Raw genomic sequence first — 19,736 nt, 5'->3', positions numbered from 1 at the left:
ACATACAGCACAAGAAACTGCTTGCAGTGTTTATATTGCTCATAAAAGAATACAAAATTAATGATTATTCCCATACATAGAAAATGGGTGTGTTCAAATCAAGTCTTAAATAGAGACGTTCTACTTCAGGGCTTTATATCACACCACTTAATTGTTAATTCATGTATAAAGTTCAGAGGTCATTTGTTTTCCACCTTTCTTTCAATCCACAGTTCATATTGATTCTGGTCTCACATGGAAAACAAATGAACTCTGAACTTTATACATGAATTAACAATTAAATGATGTGGTATAAAGCCCTGAAGTAGAACATTTCTATTTAAGAACTGATTTGAACACACCCATTTTCTATGTATGGGAAAATTCATTAATTTTGTATCGTTTGCTGAGCAATTTAAACACTGTATATTGCAGTTTCTTGTGCTGTGTGTGCTTGAGATGGTTGAATGTGAATGATTGTGGATATGGGTTGGTATGAAGAGTGTTTTTAGTAACTTTAGGTGGGTGGCATCTACTGCAATGTTTTTATGCATTTTATAAGTTGTAATTAAGTTATGTGAAATGTATTTAAAATGTATTTAGAATTAGATGGGTGTACTCTTCTATTTGATATATGTAAATATTATAAGCAGGGCAAATGGAAGCAGAGGGCAAGCTGATTTTGACCTGACATCCCTCCCTATAAATGTCTGGTACAGCAGGGAAGGCATCAGTAGTTCCCTGCCTCCAGCAGGTGGTAGATGGATTCTGGTCCTGAAGGAAGGTGGTTGAAAAGAAAGCTCCTAGGACAACAGTATAAGGGCATAGATTCATGACGGCTTTTCTGCCCTACACAGGCTGATGCAAAACCGTACGCTGGCCATAGCGCACGGCTCAACTCACGATTGGACACACGTCCACAACCCCCGATGTAAAACGGGGCTTAGTGCCTCCAAAACATGCGTAGGTAATAGCGCTCATCACAATTAATTCATGTTGATGAAGCTATTACCTATTGCCCCCGATTCCCCCCAAAAAATGCACGTCCGATGCACACATTTTAACCTGAAAAAATTAACGCCTGCCCAGAGCAGGCGTTAATTCTTGAAGAGCCCAAAAAAATGACAGAAAAGCAGAAAATACTGTGATATTAAGTAGGAGGAACCAAAATAGGAGAATTAAAAAAATAAATAAAGTGTGCCCAGGAGAGCTGTGCACCAATATTGTTTGTGTCTATGGGAAAAACCCTTAGTGAAACAGGTACTAAGTCAGAGGCTGATTTCCCCAGCAGAAGCCTGGGCTGGTCCTGCAGGACAAGGAGGATTAAGCACTTTATACAAAAACACAAAATGGAAGAATCCTCTTACTGTTGCCACAGCCAATAATCATTCCCTGTACTGATTGGGAACAAGTCCAAGAGGAAAACTTGAGAAAACAAATAGTAAAGTTCTGATATGCTATACTTAAACTGCATAATATGACTTGGAAAATATTACAGCTAGAATTCTCTTAGCCCCAGTCAATAAAATAAAATCGGGAAATAAAGGAGCTTCTAGAGAAATCTTTTGAGACTGGTGACCAGGACTTCCTTCATTTTCTGTCATTGACAGAGCAGAAGGGCTCTTGCTGTGTGCTCTGGTTAGAGAAGTACAGACTGTACCAAGGCCAAGCTTTTATTTTCTAAGCCAAGTCCAATTTAAAAAAAAATAAAAATAAAAATAAATATATATATATATATATATATATATATATCTATCACGTGGCCAGCCAGAAACTAATGGATGTCGCAGCCTTCACTCTTAATATAACAGAAAACATTTTACACAGTGGTATTACCAAATTTGGGGTTAGATCTACGAAGCATTTTCCCCATAGACACAATGGGCTGTTTTGTATTTAAATATGTTTATTAATTTTTTAACAATAACATACAGAAACTGATATGGAAGTGAATGATTCTGAACACTCCATGTCGATCTTATAGGTACACCTGTTTCTTCGTTTTTCATATTTTAACAGGGTGTTTGGACTGTCATTTTCAAAACGTACATCAATAAAAGCTTGAAAAAAAAGAAACAGAAATAAGGCACTAAACAAGAGAGTCAAAAGCCTTGCAGCTGGCACTTTCTGTTCAGTGCTCCATACTTTCAGAGCTGGCTCTTTGCCTGTCCAAACTCATTTTATGACAGTTGATAGATAAAAGACTCCTTAAATTATTAAGTCAAAGAGGTTGTTGTTGATTTTTTTTTTAAGTCAACCTCCTTTGAACTCACGGCAGTAATGAAAAAAGAAAAGGAGTAACAGGAACCCCCGTGGAGGAGAAAGCAGCGCAGCTACCTGCACGGTGTACACCCAGCCTACGTCCATGTGACTGTGGGGCACTACGAACACCCGCGTGCTGCCCGCAGCGCGCGCCACCCCGCACAGCACGAGGAGCAGGAGTTTCTGCAGCATCATCAACACCAGCCCGCTGTTATGGCACCACAGCAGCAACCCGCTTACAGGCTTCCTTAATCACTTTCAGTTGCCGAAGGGGCAGGTAGTCACGAGCTACGGCTAGGAAAGAGGGACCAACTTCTTAAACAACGATTATGCATGCACACAAGAAAGGAAAACAAATAATGCAGCCTAGTGTGACTGAAAATGAGGAACCCTGTCTATACTGAATGCAAAATGGGAAGGCAAGTATTTGAAAAATCAGAGTAGGAGAAGTCTCTCAGGATAGTGTCTCCACATGGGCTACTTTTGCATATACCATGATAAGAATGAATCTCACTTATAAGCAATGATATATGGGTACAATCACAATCTCTCAAATTTATGGCTAAGGCTCTACTTAATACCTAAAGGGGGTAATTTTGAATAGTGTGGGTAACTCGGCACATACACACAGCACATGCAAGTTTGTGCATCTAAAGTTATGCTTGTATTTTATAAATTGTGCAGTGGGAGCTGTAGTTCATAAAATGCTGCGTATATCAACCCTGAAGTATTCACATATGCCTCAATATGCGCAGAAGATTGTAATGGAGTAGTGCATAACATAGCTTTTGTAAATATTTAATAAATATGTACATATATATTTAATGCATCAAAGATGTACCGCGTGTGTAATAACTGTCATTTTATGCACAGATACAGGTAATTTATAAAATTTGCTGATGTATACATGTATCTCGCTTATGAAACTACTGGTGTGCATACTTCCAAGCAGCAGATTGCTGAGGACTTCAGCAGTTGACCCAGGCCTTCATCAATTCACCCCCACTCCCCACCCAAAAACTGCAGAGAAAAAAGAAATCAGATTTAATATCAGTTTGATTAGCTGGTGTAAAAGCATGCACGGATGTTTGATGTTGTACACCATTTATAAAATGCTTAAATGTGTGTGTACTTCCAAACCCCACCCCAGAATGCCTTCAAAGCACCTCTGTATGCACCGCAGCGTGTACTCCTGCTTAAGGCTGAATTTATGATTTTGATGCCCATAGGCAGAGCACCATGGTGTCACCCCTTTGAAGTTCTGCTGGCATGTGGCCCTAAAGCAAATAGAAGCAGGCTCCTCTTTGGCCTGGATATTTTGGCACCTTTAAAATTTGGTGTCCTAGAGTAAAAAGGAAGCTTATCTCATCTAGGCATTACCTAATGAGGCCTATGCCTAAATCCAGGCCTGCTTCCACCCTTCTGAAAATTCACTTACTGTGCCCACAGCAAGCTACTTACACTTGTATATGCTGATTTTAAATGGCAACTCTCATATAAGTATGAAAATCAACCCCAAAATGTTTTATTTCACAGATATCTATATCTATCTGTCTATCTACCTATATATACACAAATATAAATAAGTATTGTATCAGTTGGTTGGCCACAATGTTGTGTCTGTCTGTGGCCACTGGGTGATGCCCTGAATACTGGAAGATGCGCAGTGCAAAGACAGTATGCTTGTCTGCAAAGCACTATCACGCATACAGACACATACATATTTATTTATTTATTTATTTATTTATTTATTTATTTAACACTTTTCTATACCGACCTTCATGAAAAATTTCATATCAGATCGGTTTACATGTAACAAAGGGTATAACTTAAACAAGAACAATTCACTAGAAGCGGAAGTTACATATAACAAGGGTAGATAACTTGGAGGCTAGGCTAGTCAGAGGTATAGGACAGTGTAACTGAAGAGAACTAGAAAAGGCAATGGAACAAAAGAAACGGCGGCTTAATTATAATGTCTAAACATAGCGGGGCGTTAGCCAGTAAAGCAGAGTCCTGTCCGGTTACATACACAGGTAGGCACACACAGGCATACACACACACACATACACAGACAGAGGCATGCACACACAAGCTCCCACACATACAGAGGTGCACAAAACACATACATGCAGACTCCCACATACACACACACACATGCACAGGCAGGAACAGGCAGACATACACAGGTATAAGTACCCACATATGCACAGGCAGGTTCACAGGCACTGGAAGACACACATGCACATCTTTATTTATTTATTTATTTCAAGGCTTTTATATACCGATGTTCATGTAATAGTACATATCGTGTCGGTTTACAGAGAACCAAAGTTAGAATTACAATGAACATAAGGGATACATCGAACATAGCGTACATAATAAGGATTGTAGAGAACCAAAGTTAGCATTACATCAAACATAAGAACAAGCATTGTATCAAAACAAAAGAACATAAGACTTCACCTGAAAACAAGTAGACAATTGGGCATTTGCGGGGGAGGGGGGGGGGGAGAAGTTTTGCGGCAGATGACCCGAGCCGCTACATTTCATGTTTTTATGTGTTCAGATTCATTCCTGTTACATTTTGTATTTGTTGACAACTTGGGGGGGGGGGGGGGGTGCAGTTTTCGGGTACGGGCTCCTTGCTGGAAGGTGGCGGGGTCCACTGGCCGGGCTCCTTGCTGGATAGTGACGGGAGTCCACCAGGTTGGCTCCTTGCTGGGAGGTGGCGGGGGTCTGAACTCGGTGTAAAGCCTGGAACGACGAGCCGCGTGGCTGGTGCTGACCGTCATGCTGGGGGGTGGTGGATGGTTATGGGATTTTGCTGAATGTTAATTATTGAATATTAATTGTGGGGCTCGGGCCTCCATGGTGTTATTAAAGCTGCGGCCCTATTAAACCCAAACTGTTGTCTGCATATTATTGGAAATGTAAAAGGGCAGATGTGAGCGAGTGATGTCCTGGCTGCCCATGTTATGTGGAAGAGTACTGTAATGCACCACCTGATTTTTGCAAACACCCAAAATGACTTTTTAATATAGCAAAGGCATGCGGCATGCTCCATGACAGAGCAAGTGGGCATGTGCACTTTGTTGTACTTCCTCTCTACAGGTGTTCTTGGGCAACATATCGGAATGAGAAGCTCTAGTTAACACCTCCACCCTACATTACCTGTGGGAAACAAACAAAAGCAAGAGTACAGGATACAAGGACTCTTGTGTGTTTCAGTTATCCCTGCCCCCAGGATGAGGCCTCATGAAGGTGAGAGTTAGTTATGTTTGCTTGTCAGTTGACACAAATCCTGGAGGACAGACACATTCTCAAGCCCTGTCAGTCAGGATTGCATTCTAAGTTTAGTGCAGAATCAACTTTAGGGGCCTTATTGGATGATCTGCGGCACAGTATTAACAGGGGCCAAGATTCAGTGGTGATCCTCCTGGATCTTCCATCAGCTTTTGATGTGCTAGGTCATGCTATTTTGATAAACCTTGTGTGGAAGACAGATATTGGGTCAAATGCTGGGCTGGTTTAGGGGTTGATGTAATAAAACCCATGCTACAACTGGAGTTAAACTTTAGTGTGGGTTTTACTTTGCACATGCAGGAAAATCCAGGGCTTGGAGGGATGAGGTAAGCTAATGGCATGCAAATGTCTGGTGAATGGAAAAAAAAAAGTAAGCTAAATGTAAAAAATGTGCTTTTTCTTTTTTTTCCTTTTTACTCGGGGGCTGTTTGCATGCCCATAAAACAGCAAAATCGTACAAAAAAGATGAAGAAAAATACAGTGATCCGTGCAGCGGACAAAGGGCTGACAGGCCGAACTGCAAATTCCTTTCCCCTTACTCACCTACCCACCCAAGTAAAAAATAAACAAATAAAAAGTGACGAAGAGCATCCCTCCCCCAAGTAAAACTTTGGGTCTGAGAAGGAGCTGAGCCAGCTGAGCACAAACCTTCTCCGTTCTGTCCACTCAAGTTAAAAAAAAAAAAATAGTGGTCAGGGCATTTAAATTTTCTCCTGACACTCCAGCCCCAGCTGGAGAAGGAGAAGAGCTGATCTTTTTCCAGCAGGGCAGGGTGCTGCTCTTAGCTGTACCTGAATTAATATTCATTTATTCACTTCACTGGCTCACTCACCCAGCACCATCAAGTCATGTTGCCGCTGCTCCACACAGCCAGGAATGCTGCCATGCCACCTGGCTAGGAACGCCTTAGCCATGGGACCCTTCCCTAGGCGTGCGTGCATGGCATGTGCCTATCTATAAAGGTCCCGCGGTGGGAACAGACTTGCTGGGTGCTCCTTGATGACATCACACGGCCAGGAATTTAAACCCCGGCCGCGCAACACAAGATTGCCTCAGCAATGGCTTGCCTGCTTGCAGTGTGAGCTGCTGCTCCACCGTTCTTCAACCTTTGCCTCAGTGTCTTCAGCTTTGCCTCTGTCTCTTCCAGCCTGCCTTTGTTTCTTCAGCCCTGTCCAGCCTGCCTTCATCTCCTCAACCTGCTCTCTTCTCTTCAATCTCATCCAACCTTGCAGTCTTCCAAGAAATGGTGAATGACATCTTATGGGACTTTTTGTACTCCTCCATGGAGGTCTATTTGGATGACATTCTTATATTCTTCAGGTCCCTGACCTCACAAAGACTACCTGTAAAACAGGTACTCCAGCGTCTGCATGAACACCTCCTGTATGCCAAGTTTGGAAAAATGCCTCTTCCAGCAAGAACAATTAACCTCCCTGGGGTATATTGTCTCTAGCACTGGTCTATTTATGGATCCCACAAAACAGAAGGCAATCCTGGACTGTCCCCAACCTGTTGGTCTTCAAGTCCTGCAACTTTTTCTGGTTTTTGCCAATTATTGTCACCAATTTATCCCCGGGTACTCCACCTTTTCCGCACTGCTCACTGTTTTAATCCGTGAGGGTGCGGCACCAGAAACTGGACCCCAAAGGCTGACAATGTATTCAAGACATTGAAGCAAGCCTTCCTACAAGGGCCATGTCTCCGACATCCAGACCCCACTCTCCCTTCATGCTCGAGGTAGATACCTCTTTCCTTGGGTTTAGACTATCCTCAGACAACACAGCACGGAAGGGGCACTCATCCCATGCTCATTCTTTTCCAAGAAATTCTCCCCTGCAGAGAAGAATTATCTGATCAGAGACAGAGAACACCTAGCAGTCAAGTTCGCCCTTGAGAAGTGGCTGCACCTCCTAGATGGGGCTCAGCATAAGATTACCATCTGCATAGACCATAAGAATGCATCTGTCCACGTTTTTCTGTGCTCCCCAAGCTGCAAGCCCATAGCTCCATAGGCCTCATCTCCTCTCTTCTGCTATGAAGCTGAAAACCAGAAGGCTCCAAAACCAACATGCTGAGAAGAACCTGTGAGGTACCTCTTTAGTCTTTTATGGATTGTCATCTGTGGAGCCTGGTTATCTACTTGATGTTAGTATTTGCATGAATGCAAAAAAGTTAACTTCATCTGGAGGTGTAGTTGATTTTTGGGCACCAATGAAGCTGTATTAAACCTCTCATGACTTATGAAATCCTATGTTGGAATATACTAATCTGTATACATTTGCATTTCATTAACTCATGAATATGGGTGTTGACATTAATTTAACATAGACATAGTTAAGCTCTGGAAATTTATGCATTGAGTAATGCTGGCTCATTAAATGCCCACATGGGATCGATGTAATAAGCTGTGCAAAACCTGCTGTGGGATTTTACACAGGTAATTACGAATGGTTTTCCGTGCTAATCTTATGCGTGTATGTAGTAACGTGCTTAGCATGGAAAAATGCACGCACTTACCCATACAATAATCTGCAGCAGATTTTGCGCAAGTGCTTGCAAATGGCATGTAAAGGAGGTAATTATCTATTCATAGGCTACGCAGGGAGCAACGCTAGCAGGGAGATCACTTAGTGCAGGATTTTTAGAGTCTGAGTCAGAGCAGGAGTTAAGTGAAAGTGCCCTTCTGGAGGCTGTTTTACTCCACTGCTTGAGCTACTTTAAACTCCCTTCATTTCTTGAATAGTTTTCTGATGCCAAGTTGTGTGTCTGTGCAGCCTTTTCCTCAGCTGGCACCTGGGGCTTGCTGATTGTAACTGCTCTTACCACTTTGGCGACTTTCAGTCCCAGTCCAGGTCTGGGTGAAACTGCGGCTCCGGAAGGTGTCTGTGCTTGTCTGTAGCCACTGGAGATCGCAGGTCCATCAGTCCTGGCTCCTGCTCTCTCCTGGCAGGGCTGATCCATGCTGAGTGGCCGGAGTGCCCAGTGAGGAAAAGCCTGCACCACAACCACACTAATGCCAGCAATGGAATAAAAGGGTCATTAGGAACTGAAACCATTTTTTAATAACATGGGGGCTGATGTAATAGAAACTAGGGATGTGAATCGTTTTTTGACGATTTAAAATATCGTCCGATATATTTTAAATCGTCAAAAATCGTTAGGGCCACGATACAATACCAATTCCCCCGATTTATCGTCAAAAAATCGTAAATCGGGGGAAGGGGGAGGGCAGGAAAACCGGCACACTAAACACCCTAAAACCCACCCCCGACCCTTTAAATTAAATCCCCCACCCTCCCGAACCCCCCCAAATGCCTTAAATTACCTGGGGGTCCAGCAGCACACTAAAACACGGCACACTAAAACCCCCTAAAACCCACCCCGACCCTTTAAATTAAATCCCCCACCAAATGCTTTAAATTACCTGGGGGTCCGTAGCGGCGGTCCATAGCTTAAATTACCTCCGTAGCGGCGGTCCGTAGCTAAATCGGGGGAAGGGGGAGAGCAGGAAAACCGGCACGCTGAATCGTGTAGTCTTCAGCCGGTGCCATTTTGCAAAATGGCCGCCGCAAAATGGCGGCGGCCATAGACCAAAACGATTCGACGCAGGAGGTCGTTCCGGACCCCTGCTGGACTTTTGGCAAGTCTTGTGGGGGTCAGGAGGCCCCCCCAAGCTGGCCAAAAGTTCCTGGGGGCCAGCGGGGGTCCGGGAGCGATTTCCTGCCGCGAATCGTTTTCCGTACGGAAAATGGTGCCGGCAGGAGATCGACTGCAGGAGGTCATTCAGCGAGGGTTCCGGACCCCCGCTGAACGACCTCCTGCAGTCGATCTCCTGCCGGCGCCATTTTCCATACGGAAAACGATTCGCGGCAGGAAATCGCTCCCGGACCCCCGCTGGATCCCCAGGAACTTTTGGCCAGCTTGGGGGGGCCTCCTGACCCCCACAAGACTTGCCAAAAGTCCAGCGGGGGTCTGGAACGACCTCCTGCGTCGAATCGTTTTGGTCTATGGCCGCCGCCATTTTGCGGCGGCCATTTTGCAAAATGGCGCCGGCTGAAGACTACACGATTCAGCGTGCCGGTTTTCCTGCTCTCCCCCTTCCCCCGATTTAGCTACGGACCGCCGCTACGGAGGTAATTTAAGGCATTTGGGGGGGGGGGGGGTTCGGGGGGGGGGGGGATTTAATTTAAAGGGTCGGGGGTGGGTTTTAGGGGGTTTTAGTGTGCCGGCTCACGATTTTAACGATTTTCACGTTACTTTACACACCCAAACGGCAACAATATGATTCCCTCCCCCTCCCAGCCGAAATCGATTGTTAAGACGATCGAGGACACGATTCACATCTCTAATAGAAACATAGAAATGACGGCAGAAGAAGACCTAATGGCCCATCCAGTCTGCCCAGCAAGCTTTCAAACTTATTTTTCTCATACTTATATGTTACTCTGACCCTTATTGGTAACTTTTTGGTTCTAATTTCCTTCCACCCCCGCCGACTGATGTAGAGAGTAGTGCTGGAGCTGCATCAATGTGAAGTATCAAGCCTAATTGGTTCGGGGTAGTAACTGCCGTAACAAGCAAGCTACTCCCATGCTTATTTGTTTTTCCAGCCTGGGCAATTTAGTCCTTGTTAGTTGTTGTTTGAATATAAACCCTCTTTTCTTCATTCCCCCTGCCACTGAAGCGGAAAGCTGTTGCAGTCGGACACTGCTGGCAAGGTAGTAGACCCTTGGGCCGGCCTACCTAGGGTAACAGGGTAAGCCGGGAGGCGGAGCCACAGGCAGGAGGTGTTCACCCGGGAACCAGGAACCCCCCGGGAGGAGCCCGTAGGGCACTGGGACCTCGGGACTTGGAGTAGAGGCAGAGAGTCCAGAGGCTGAGATAGGCTTAGGCCGGGACCAGAGCAAACAGGAAGGATAGGAAGTCCAAGGTACCCGGGAAGCAGGGAACCAGCTGTACAGGGCCGAGGGCCGGCTGAAGACAGGGCAGCGGGTGGCAGCAGAGTCTGTAGCAAATCGGAGGCTGAAGCAGGCTGTAGGCTGAAGCGGAGTCTGTAGCAAACCGGAGGCTGAAGCAGGCTGTAGGCTGAAGCGGAAGCAGGCCAGGGTCAGAGGCTGGCTGCAGGCTGAAGCGGAGTCAGAGGCAAACCGGAGTCAGAGGCAGGCAGCAGGCTGAAGCGGAGTCGGAAGCAAACCGAGGTCAGAGGCAGGCAGCAGGCTGAAGCGGAGTCAGAAGCAGGAAATGTGGAGATCACCAGGAACGCAACTAAGAACAACTATGGCGTTGTGAACCTCATTGCAAGGCAATGAGAGAGAGTTTGAGCGCCGGTTATATCGGGGCTTGGGTGTGACGTCAGCAGCACGGGCGGGGCCAGGCTTCTGGGAGTTGCGCGCGCGAGACGGACGAGAAGCAGGCACGTAATGGCGGCCGCCACGTGGAGTGAGAGAAGCCCCCGGGGTCCAGAGCGGGCAGAATGTGGTGATTCCTGAAGTGGAGGTAGGCAGGGTTGAGCCCTAAGCAGAGGGAAGCGGTAGAGACCGCAACAGAGAGCTGCTTGGATATGCATTGAAAATGAAGTATCAGGCTAATCTGGTTTAGGGTAGTAACCGCCGTAACAAGCAAGCTACTCCCACGCTTATTTGTGAATGCAGATCCTTTTCCTCACATTTCCTCTTGCCGTTGAAGTATAGAGCAATGTTGGAGTCGCATTAACCATGTGTATGTTTATTGAATAAGGGTAGTAGCCGTCATTCCCGTATGCCACCCTCATGCCTCTTCTCTTCATTTCATTCACATCCTCAAGACTTTATGGATCCACAGTGTTTATCCCATGCCCTTTTGAAATCCTTCACAGTTTTGGTCCTCACCACTTCTTCCAGAAGGGCGTTCCAGGCATCCTCAACCGTCTCCGTGAAGAAATACTTCCTGACATTGGTTCTGAGTCTTCCTCCCTGGAGTTTTAAATCATGACCCCTGGTTCTGATTTTTTTCCAACGGAAAATGTTTGTCGTTGATTTTGAATCATTAAAACCTTTCAAGTATCTGAAAGACTGTATCATATCACACCTGCTCCTCCTTTCCTCCAGGGTGTACATATTTAGATTCTTCAATCTCTCCTCATAAGTCATTCAATGAAGACCCGCCACCTTTTTGGTCGCCCTTCTCTGGACCGCCTCCATCCTGTCTCTGTCCCTTCTGAGCTACGGTCTCCAGAACTGAACACAGTACTCCAGGTGAGGCCTCACCAAGGACCTCTACAAGGGGATAATCACTTCCCTTTTCTTACTCATTATTCCTCGTTATATGCAGCCTAGCATTCTTCTGGCTTTAGCTATTGCCTTGTCGCATTGTTTTGCCGACATCAGATCGTTAGACACTATCACCCCAAGGTCTCTCTCCTGCTCCGTGCACATCAGCCCATCACCCCCCATCAAATACGAATCGACAGTAAGTTAGACATACCCCTTGTGAGTCTGCAACATTTTTTTCAATTGTGCCTATTTTAGTGTCGGTTTTTCCTGTGGCTTTCTGCATTGGGGCTTTTATGCGGCTTTTAGCAGGTGTATTTGGTCTTGTGCACATTTTTTTGCGTGTATCTAATTTGCACGCCAACCCCTTATTACATCCTGCAGAGGTGCCTGCTTTTGCCATGCCTGCTAAAAAAAAAAACTACAGGAGGAAAATTTGTGCCAATTTCAGAGTGGGTTTTATTACATTGGGCCCATTAATTCTAATACACTTTTAGTGCATAAATTTCTGCAAGTGTCCGATTTATTAAGGCATTTTTTTCTAATCAATCCGTGTCTGGGGGGGGAGAACTCGAACAGAACAGGAACGGGCTGCAAGGTGTTTTTATCCTCCCGGGTTGTTTATCAGTCACCGGCAGCGGACAGCTCTCCCACCACCGGCGCGTGACCGCACGGCCTCTTCCACGGCCGCGCGCGCCCTTCCGTAACCCCGGCTGTCATCCCGCTCTCGCCGCCAGGTGGGTGGAGGTGGAGGTAGGGGGGCGGGGTCCTAACCCTCTAGCCGACGCGTTCGGCCCTACCGAAGCGCCTGTGGCCCGCGCGCACGCACGCGCGCTCCCCCCCCGGCACACCTGTGGGTCCCGGAGTGGCCCCCTTACCCCTCGGCACGCGTTCTCTCGTTCTGTGCTTCGCCCCCTCACCAATCCCTGCCCCCTCTGCCCGCCCTACGGGTCACTCGCAGCTGTCGAAAGGGCGCGCGCTGGAGGGCAGCGCGCGCTGACAGCGGGAGGGGAGGGGGGGGGCGGGGCCGTGCCGGCCCCACCCCGCTGCCCCCGCCAGTCGCGAGTGCGCGATGTCAGCCGAGCCCGGAGGCTCCCCCGCAGCCCCGCGCCCTCCAGCTCGGGCATCGGAAGCCCTCCTCCTGCCGGCGCACACATGTCCCACCAGCACGGTACGTGCAAGCCTCCGGCTCCTTAGCCTGCACAGCCGCTTTTTCATTCCGCCACTTGTTTCGCATAACGTAATCCTATTTATTTGTATTTGTGTGGGTTTCCCCCCTCCCCTCACTCCCCTCCTTTCCCGCTGCTTGAGTAGTTGTTGGCTGCCATGGAGATGAAGTTGCCTGGTCCCTGTATCAGCTCAATGGAACTGAGGAGTTTGAAGTCACCGCAGGTAGGATGCTAAAAATAACGCAGCTTTTAATTTCTGTATGGGCGGGAGATTTGGAAGGGTTTTTATTTTTTAACCTGGATGTTTTGTTTACTGTCCCTTAATTTGACAAGATTTAGCAGTTTACGCACATATTTTCCAGTGTTTTTAGAAGATTGGTGGTTTATTTGTTGTTAATGGATTTCTTGTTTTTTGTTTTTTTTTATTGATTGCTATCTTTGAAGCGGAACGCCTCAAAATGCTAATGTTTGTTGGTTTGATGTTAGGGATCGTCACAGGCGAACATTCTTATTATTGCTCGAGCTTGCTGTATTTGCGCTGAAACAGTGGGAAAAGAGACATGACAGCATCTCTGGGAGATGTTTTTTTTTCTGTACCGTCTTTTCGATTTAGGTGGTTGCTTGATGCTATGTGTAGTTAAGATTTAAACTGGCCTATCCTTACATATTAAAGAGATCGGGAGGGAATAAAAGATGTTTAAATTTACAATTGGAAAAAAGTGGATGGCAACCCAAATGCCTGAACAGGGGCTTGAATGGGACCAGGGAGCCTGTTCTGGGAGCTGTTGTCCCGCCGAGCTTCTTGGATACTGGACCTGGGTGCCACTCATGAGGATGGGCAGCTGACCCTGGCATTGGGAGAGATGCAAAATGTCATATGGATACTTAAAATGGATATCTGGGGACCTGAAATTAGTTCTGGCTGGTTTTAAGTTACATTTTGAGCTACAAAATACCAATTTCTGTTGGTCCAGTCTGTCTTTTCTATTCCAGAATTCTTGTTTCTGCTAGCCAGATGCTACACTGGAATCTGGAAACTCAGTATAAGTGCTCAGACTGCAGTTACTGCTCTGGCTTTTACCTTGTCCTTCAGAAACGTTTTCATGTTTGTGTAGTTTGCAGGGTATGAGAAATGATATTTTTGGTCCGGTAAATAAGGAGGCCCCTATCCCTTTCTAAGTAGGGGCACATGATACATACTCAGTATGGGTGTTATACATTTTTGGGATTCTGGACGTGGGGGTAGTGCTTCTAATCATTGTACTCCTTTCCCTGTTCCTTACCCCTTTTGCATTAACACTTCTGTTTGCCATCCTCTCGGGCCATGCCGATGATGATTTTACCCATAGCAGTTGCAAACACATGCCCTCCTACCCTGCTTTCCCCTGGTTGATGCTCCTTGGACTTCCCTGTCCCCTGATGACAGTGACCTCCCCTTCTTGCCCTACCCTACCCATCTTTCCTTATGATGCTCCTTCTCATCCTTAGCTCCGCTTGTAACATTTTAACTCCTCCCCTACCAGTGGCACTCACCCACACTTCCACCTTCAGGTTTCTAAAAGGTGCCATAATTATAGTGAGGAGGGAGAGGAGTAACAGCACTGGGTGCTTGCGAGTGGAGGAGGAAGAACACTGACAATAAGATAGGAAAGGAGGAGGAGGAGCATCAGTAGGGAAGAGGGCTGGGTATAGGGGTGGAGCTATCACTAGGGTGTGGGGACGAAGGACACAGATGGAAGAGATGGAGTGAGTGAATGTAGGGGTCTCTACATAAGAAATATAAGAAATGCCTCACTGGGTCAGACCAAAGGTCCATCTAACCCAGCATCCTGTCTGTGACAGTGACCAATCCAGGTCACAAGTACCCTGTAGGATTCCAAAGAATAGATCCAATCCTCCTTGCTTATAACCAGGGACAAGCAGTAGCTTTTCCAAGGCTGTGTAGCAATAGTTATTATATATATGGACTTTGTCTAAATTCTTTATAAGCCAGTTATGCTAACAGTTTTCACTACATCCATTGGCAACAAATTCCACAGTTTAATTGGGTGCTGAGTGAAAAAATACTTTCTCTGATTTGTTTAAAATGTGCCCCTAGTACTGTTTACCCTTTCCACCCCATTTATGAATTTATAGACTTCTTCAGGCTGAGGAGCCCTAACCTGTTTAACCTTTCCTTACAGAAGAGCCTTTTCATCCCTTTTATCATTTTAGTCATCCTCCTGTATACCTTTTCTAGTTTCACTATGTCTTTTTTGAGATGGAGGTGACCAGAACTGCACGAAATACATAAAGTGCAGTTGCACCTTGGATAGATACAGAGGCATTATGATCCCTCTCTGTCTTATTTTCCATTTGCTTCCTAATAATACCTAACATTTTATTTTGAAAGCTGTTGTACATTGAATGAGGATTTAAAAGTATTGTCCACAATGATTTCAAGAACCTTTTCCTGGGTGGTGATGCCTAATATGGAACCCAGCATCATGTTTCTCTAATTTGGATTATTCTTCCGTATGTGCATCACTTTGCATTTGTCCGCATTTAATTTAATCTGCCATTTAGACGCCCAAACCCTCAGTCTTGCAAGGTCCTCTCGCAATTCCTCACAATTGGCTAGTGATTTAACAACTTTAAATAGTTTGTCATCTGCGAATGTGATCACCTCCCTCATCATTCCCTTTTCGATATCATTTATAATATTTTAAAAGCACTGGTACCAGTACAGATCTGTGGGGCACTCCACTGTTTACCTTTTTCAGCTGAGAGAAATGACTGTTTCCTTTCCTTTATCTAGTTACCAATCCATAAGAACATAAGATATGCCATACTGGATCAGCCAAGGGTCCATCAAGCCCAATATCCTGTTTCCAACAGTGGCCAATCCAGTCACAAGTAACTAACAAGTACTCAAACATTAAATAGATACCATGTTACTAATGCCAGCAACAAGCCGTGGCTTTTCCTTAATGATTAATAGCAGTTTATGGACTTCTTCTCCAGGAACATATCCAAACCTTTTTTTAAACCCAGTTACTCTAACTGCCTTCACCGCATCCCCTGGCAATGAATTCCAGAGCTTGTGCGTTGAGTGAAAAATAACTTTCTCAGATTTGTTTTAAATGTGCTACATGCTAACTTCATTGAGTATCCCCTAGTCCTTGTATTATCCAAGAGAATAAATAAGCACATTATAGAACATTTTCCTTCTATCCCATTTCTTTTTAATTTCCTGATGAGCCTCTCATGAAGGACTTTGTCAATGCCTTGTGAAAATACAGATATGCTATATTTTATTTATTTATTTATTTGTCGGTTTTTATATACCGTTGTTTGGAGCAAGCCTTCACAACGGTTTACAGTGATAACAACAGGTTACATGAAATAGAGTAAAAAAAACTGGTTACATTGTAACAGGAATATGGGAGGGGTTGTCTTAAACAGAAGATTAGTGGGAAAAATAACTAAAATAACTATGTACATTATATTAGAATATTTACATGGAAATGCATTGAAATGCTGTAATAAGGGAATTAGGAGATAGGGCATTATAGGAAGGTAAAATATGGGTGGATGCAAACTGCAGAATATGCATGATACTATGAAGTAATTGGAAACAGTGTTAGGAATATAGATTCTGGTACGTGGGAAATTGGAGCTTGTATCTGTGAGTGCTGGGAGAGTCTAAGTTCTTGTGTAGATACTTTGGATGCAGGTGAGACATGTGAGGAAGTTCATGTTGAGTAATGGGGGGTTGGAGTCTGAGAAACTGTGACAGTATTAGGAGAGGAGTAATTTATCCTATGCCGTCTCTATATGTTTGTTCGAAGAGCCAGGTTTTTAGGAATTTTCTGAATAGTTTTATGTTGCCTTGTTTCCATAGGTTTTCAGGTAGGGTATTCCATAGGCATGGTCCTGCTATTGTGAACGCTCTGTCCCATACTGAGATAAGTCTGATGGAGGTGATTGTGGGTATTGATAGTAAAGCTTTATTGGATGATCTCGTGTTGCGTTTTGGGTTGTGTATCTGGATTGCGTCATTTAGCCAGTTTACTTCCTTTCAATAAATTGACTTGTGTAGTATGGTGAGAACTTTAAACTCCATTCTTTTTTCAATGGGTAGCCAGTGCAGAGCTTTTAGTGTCTGTGTGATGTGTTCTGTTTTATTCTGGCCGGTTAGTATTCATGCGGTTGCATTCTGTAGAATTTGGAGTGGTCGTAAGGTCGATTTGGGAAGGCCTAGTAGAAGTGAGTTACAGTAATCGAAACTCGTTAAGATCAATGATTGCAGAATGGTTCTAAAATCTTGGGGCTTTAGTAGGGGTTTTAGTCGTTTTAGGATGAGAAGTTTGTTGAAGCCTTCTTTTATCTTCATGGAGATGTGCTTTTTGAAATTGAGTTCAGGATCAGTCCAGATCCCGAGATCTTTCACTTTGTCATTTAGTATGACGATTGATTTGTCGTCGTTGTTGGTTTTCGTCGTTATGTTTATTGTGGATTTCCTTTCTAGTAGGATGTATTCTGTTTTATCTATGTTTAGGCAGAGTTTCATGTTGTTTAGGAGTTGTTTGATGGAGTTTAGGTAATTGGTTGATATTTTGAGGGTTTTTTCAAGTGTGTCAGTGACTGGAATTAAAAGTTGAATGTCTTCGGCGTACATAAAGTAAGTAATGCTGAGGCTTGAGAGAAATTGGCAAAGAGGTATGAGGTAGATGTTGAACAGTGTGGCTGACAGAGCTGATCCCTGAGGGACTCCTGTTTCTAGTGTGGTTGGATCTGATTTGGTGTTATTGATGTGTACCTGAAAAGATCTATTGCTTAGAAAGGATTTATTTATTTATTTAAAAACTTTTTTATACCGGCATTCGTAGGACACATCATGTCGGTTTACAAATAACTGCGAATGGAAAGGAAATTACAATGAACAGGGGAAGGGTGAACTGGATGATTACCTCACCGACGCCAAGCCAGATATTTGCGCTGTAACCGAAACATGGCTCAAGCCCTCAGATACAGCTTTAATAAACCAACTCCCTACGCTGACCTATGACTTCTTCTCACTCCCAAGACTGAAAAAAAGAGGAGGGGGAATCCTTCTGGCTACCAAAAAAAGCCTTAACTTCTCCCAACACCCATTCAGTTCTAACACAAAACTGGAAGTCGGTCTCTTCACATCACAACATCTTCAAATCCTTCTTGTCTACGCCCCCCCAGGGCTCCTAGAATCCGATGTCTCCCCCATCCTTGAAATCACCACTACGCTCATCAACCTGGATTCTCCAGCAATCATCTTAGGAGATTTCAATCTGCACTTAGACAATCCTTCACCTTCTAACAGCTGTGTAACCCTCCTCACAGCCCTGTCAGCAATGGGATTCCAACAATTAGTCAACGAACCCACACACAAAGCGGGTCACACTCTGGACTTGATTTTCATCAACAAAGGCATTACTACTACATCCAATTTGAAGAACATAAAGGTCCCATGGTCGGATCACACTCTCATCTCTACCTCTTTCGCTCTGAAAGAAACCAACTCTCCTAATATCCGCTCACCTTCATTCCAATACAGGAGGCGATGCCCCCCAGAAGACCTTCACAACCAGCTGGATTCACAGCTCCCTCTATTAGATTTCACCGACCCGAACACTGCCATTCGTTCCTGGAACAACATAACAGAAAACATAGCTAACAAGCTCTGCCCTTCAACTATAAAAAAATCTCACACCAACGCCTCCAACAGACAGCCTTGGTTCACCAATGAACTTAGAAAACTAAAACAAAGCTTAAGAAAGAAAGAAGCGACTTGGCGTAAAACCCCTTGTGACAGCACCATTTCTTCATACAAATCCACACTATATCAGTACAAAGCCCTCACCTCAAAATCAAAAAAAGATTATTTTGCATCTAAGATTCACAACCTGGTCTTTGATGCTAAAGCTCTCTTCGCTTATGTCTCCAGCCTCACTCAAACCATACCGCGAGAAATCCCCTGCGACATGGCACAGTCTAAAGCTGATGAACTCGCTCAGTTTTTCCAAAATAAAATTAACAATCTTTTAACTCAACTGCCTTCCAATACCGCTGACGCCTTTCCATTATATCAACACCCAACCTTCAAAAACTCCAGCCTAAACACTTTTGAGCCCGTCTCTTCCACTGAGATACATGCCATCTTGAGAAGAATGAAACCTTCGTCTCACCCCGCAGACCACATCCCTACCAAACTACTTCTATCTATTCCAGACACAATAGCCACATCATTGACAAACATCATTAACTGCTCTCTAGCCCAAGGATCCTTCCCAGATGATCTCAAAATGGCTTCAATCTCACCACTCCTAAAGAAACCCAACCTTGATCCGAAGGACCCTAACAACTTCCGCCCCATAGCTAATCTTCCATTCATCGCCAAGATCATGGAAAGACTAGTCAACTCTCAACTTTCAAACTACATCGAAGACAACAATCTTCTCTTCGCCCCACAACACGGATTCCGAAAAAATCGAGGCACAGAATCCCTCCTTATCTCTTTGACAGACCATATCCTACTGGGCCTTGACAAAGGAAATTCATACCTATTGATCTTGCTGGACCTGTCCGCAGCGTTCGACACGGTCAACCACGCTATCCTCCTTAACCAGTTGTCATCCATAGGAATCAGCGGCACCGTCCTTTCCTGGTTTAAAACCTTTCTCAACAATAGAGGTTACAAAGTTAAACTCCAAAACAAGGAATCCTCAAGATTCAACTCTGCCATAGGAGTCCCACA

The 19,736-nt window shown here is 44.8% G+C and overlaps 2 protein-coding genes across 4 annotated transcripts in view; one reads left to right on the top strand and one right to left on the bottom strand.

Moving 5' to 3' along the window:
- The window catches only part of MAN2B2 (mannosidase alpha class 2B member 2), a 143,338-nt gene extending 140,825 nt beyond the window's left edge, over nt 1-2,513 (bottom strand). For both annotated transcript variants that reach the window (XM_029591516.1, XM_029591527.1), the window contains exon 1: nt 2,317-2,513. In XM_029591516.1, coding sequence (XP_029447376.1) covers nt 2,317-2,436 — 120 coding nt within the window. In that variant the 5' untranslated portion in view covers nt 2,437-2,513. The remainder of the gene's footprint in view (nt 1-2,316) is intronic.
- A 10,266-nt stretch (nt 2,514-12,779) lies between these two features.
- PPP2R2C (protein phosphatase 2 regulatory subunit Bgamma) overlaps nt 12,780-19,736 on the top strand; it is a 623,817-nt gene continuing 616,860 nt past the window's right edge. Inside the window, exons 1-2 of one of the 2 annotated variants that reach the window (XM_029591453.1) lie at nt 12,780-12,966; nt 13,110-13,187. In XM_029591453.1, the coding sequence (XP_029447313.1) occupies nt 12,951-12,966; nt 13,110-13,187 (94 nt within the window). In that variant the 5' untranslated portion in view covers nt 12,780-12,950. The remainder of the gene's footprint in view (nt 12,967-13,109; nt 13,188-19,736) is intronic. The other variant, XM_029591472.1, reaches the window with a different exon arrangement.

This window comes from Rhinatrema bivittatum, chromosome 1 (assembly GCF_901001135.1).
Source record: "Rhinatrema bivittatum chromosome 1, aRhiBiv1.1, whole genome shotgun sequence".
Taxonomy (NCBI): Eukaryota; Metazoa; Chordata; class Amphibia; order Gymnophiona; family Rhinatrematidae; genus Rhinatrema; species Rhinatrema bivittatum.
The sequence above is the reverse complement of the archived record's forward strand: the minus strand, read 5'-3'. Positions and strand labels throughout refer to the sequence as shown.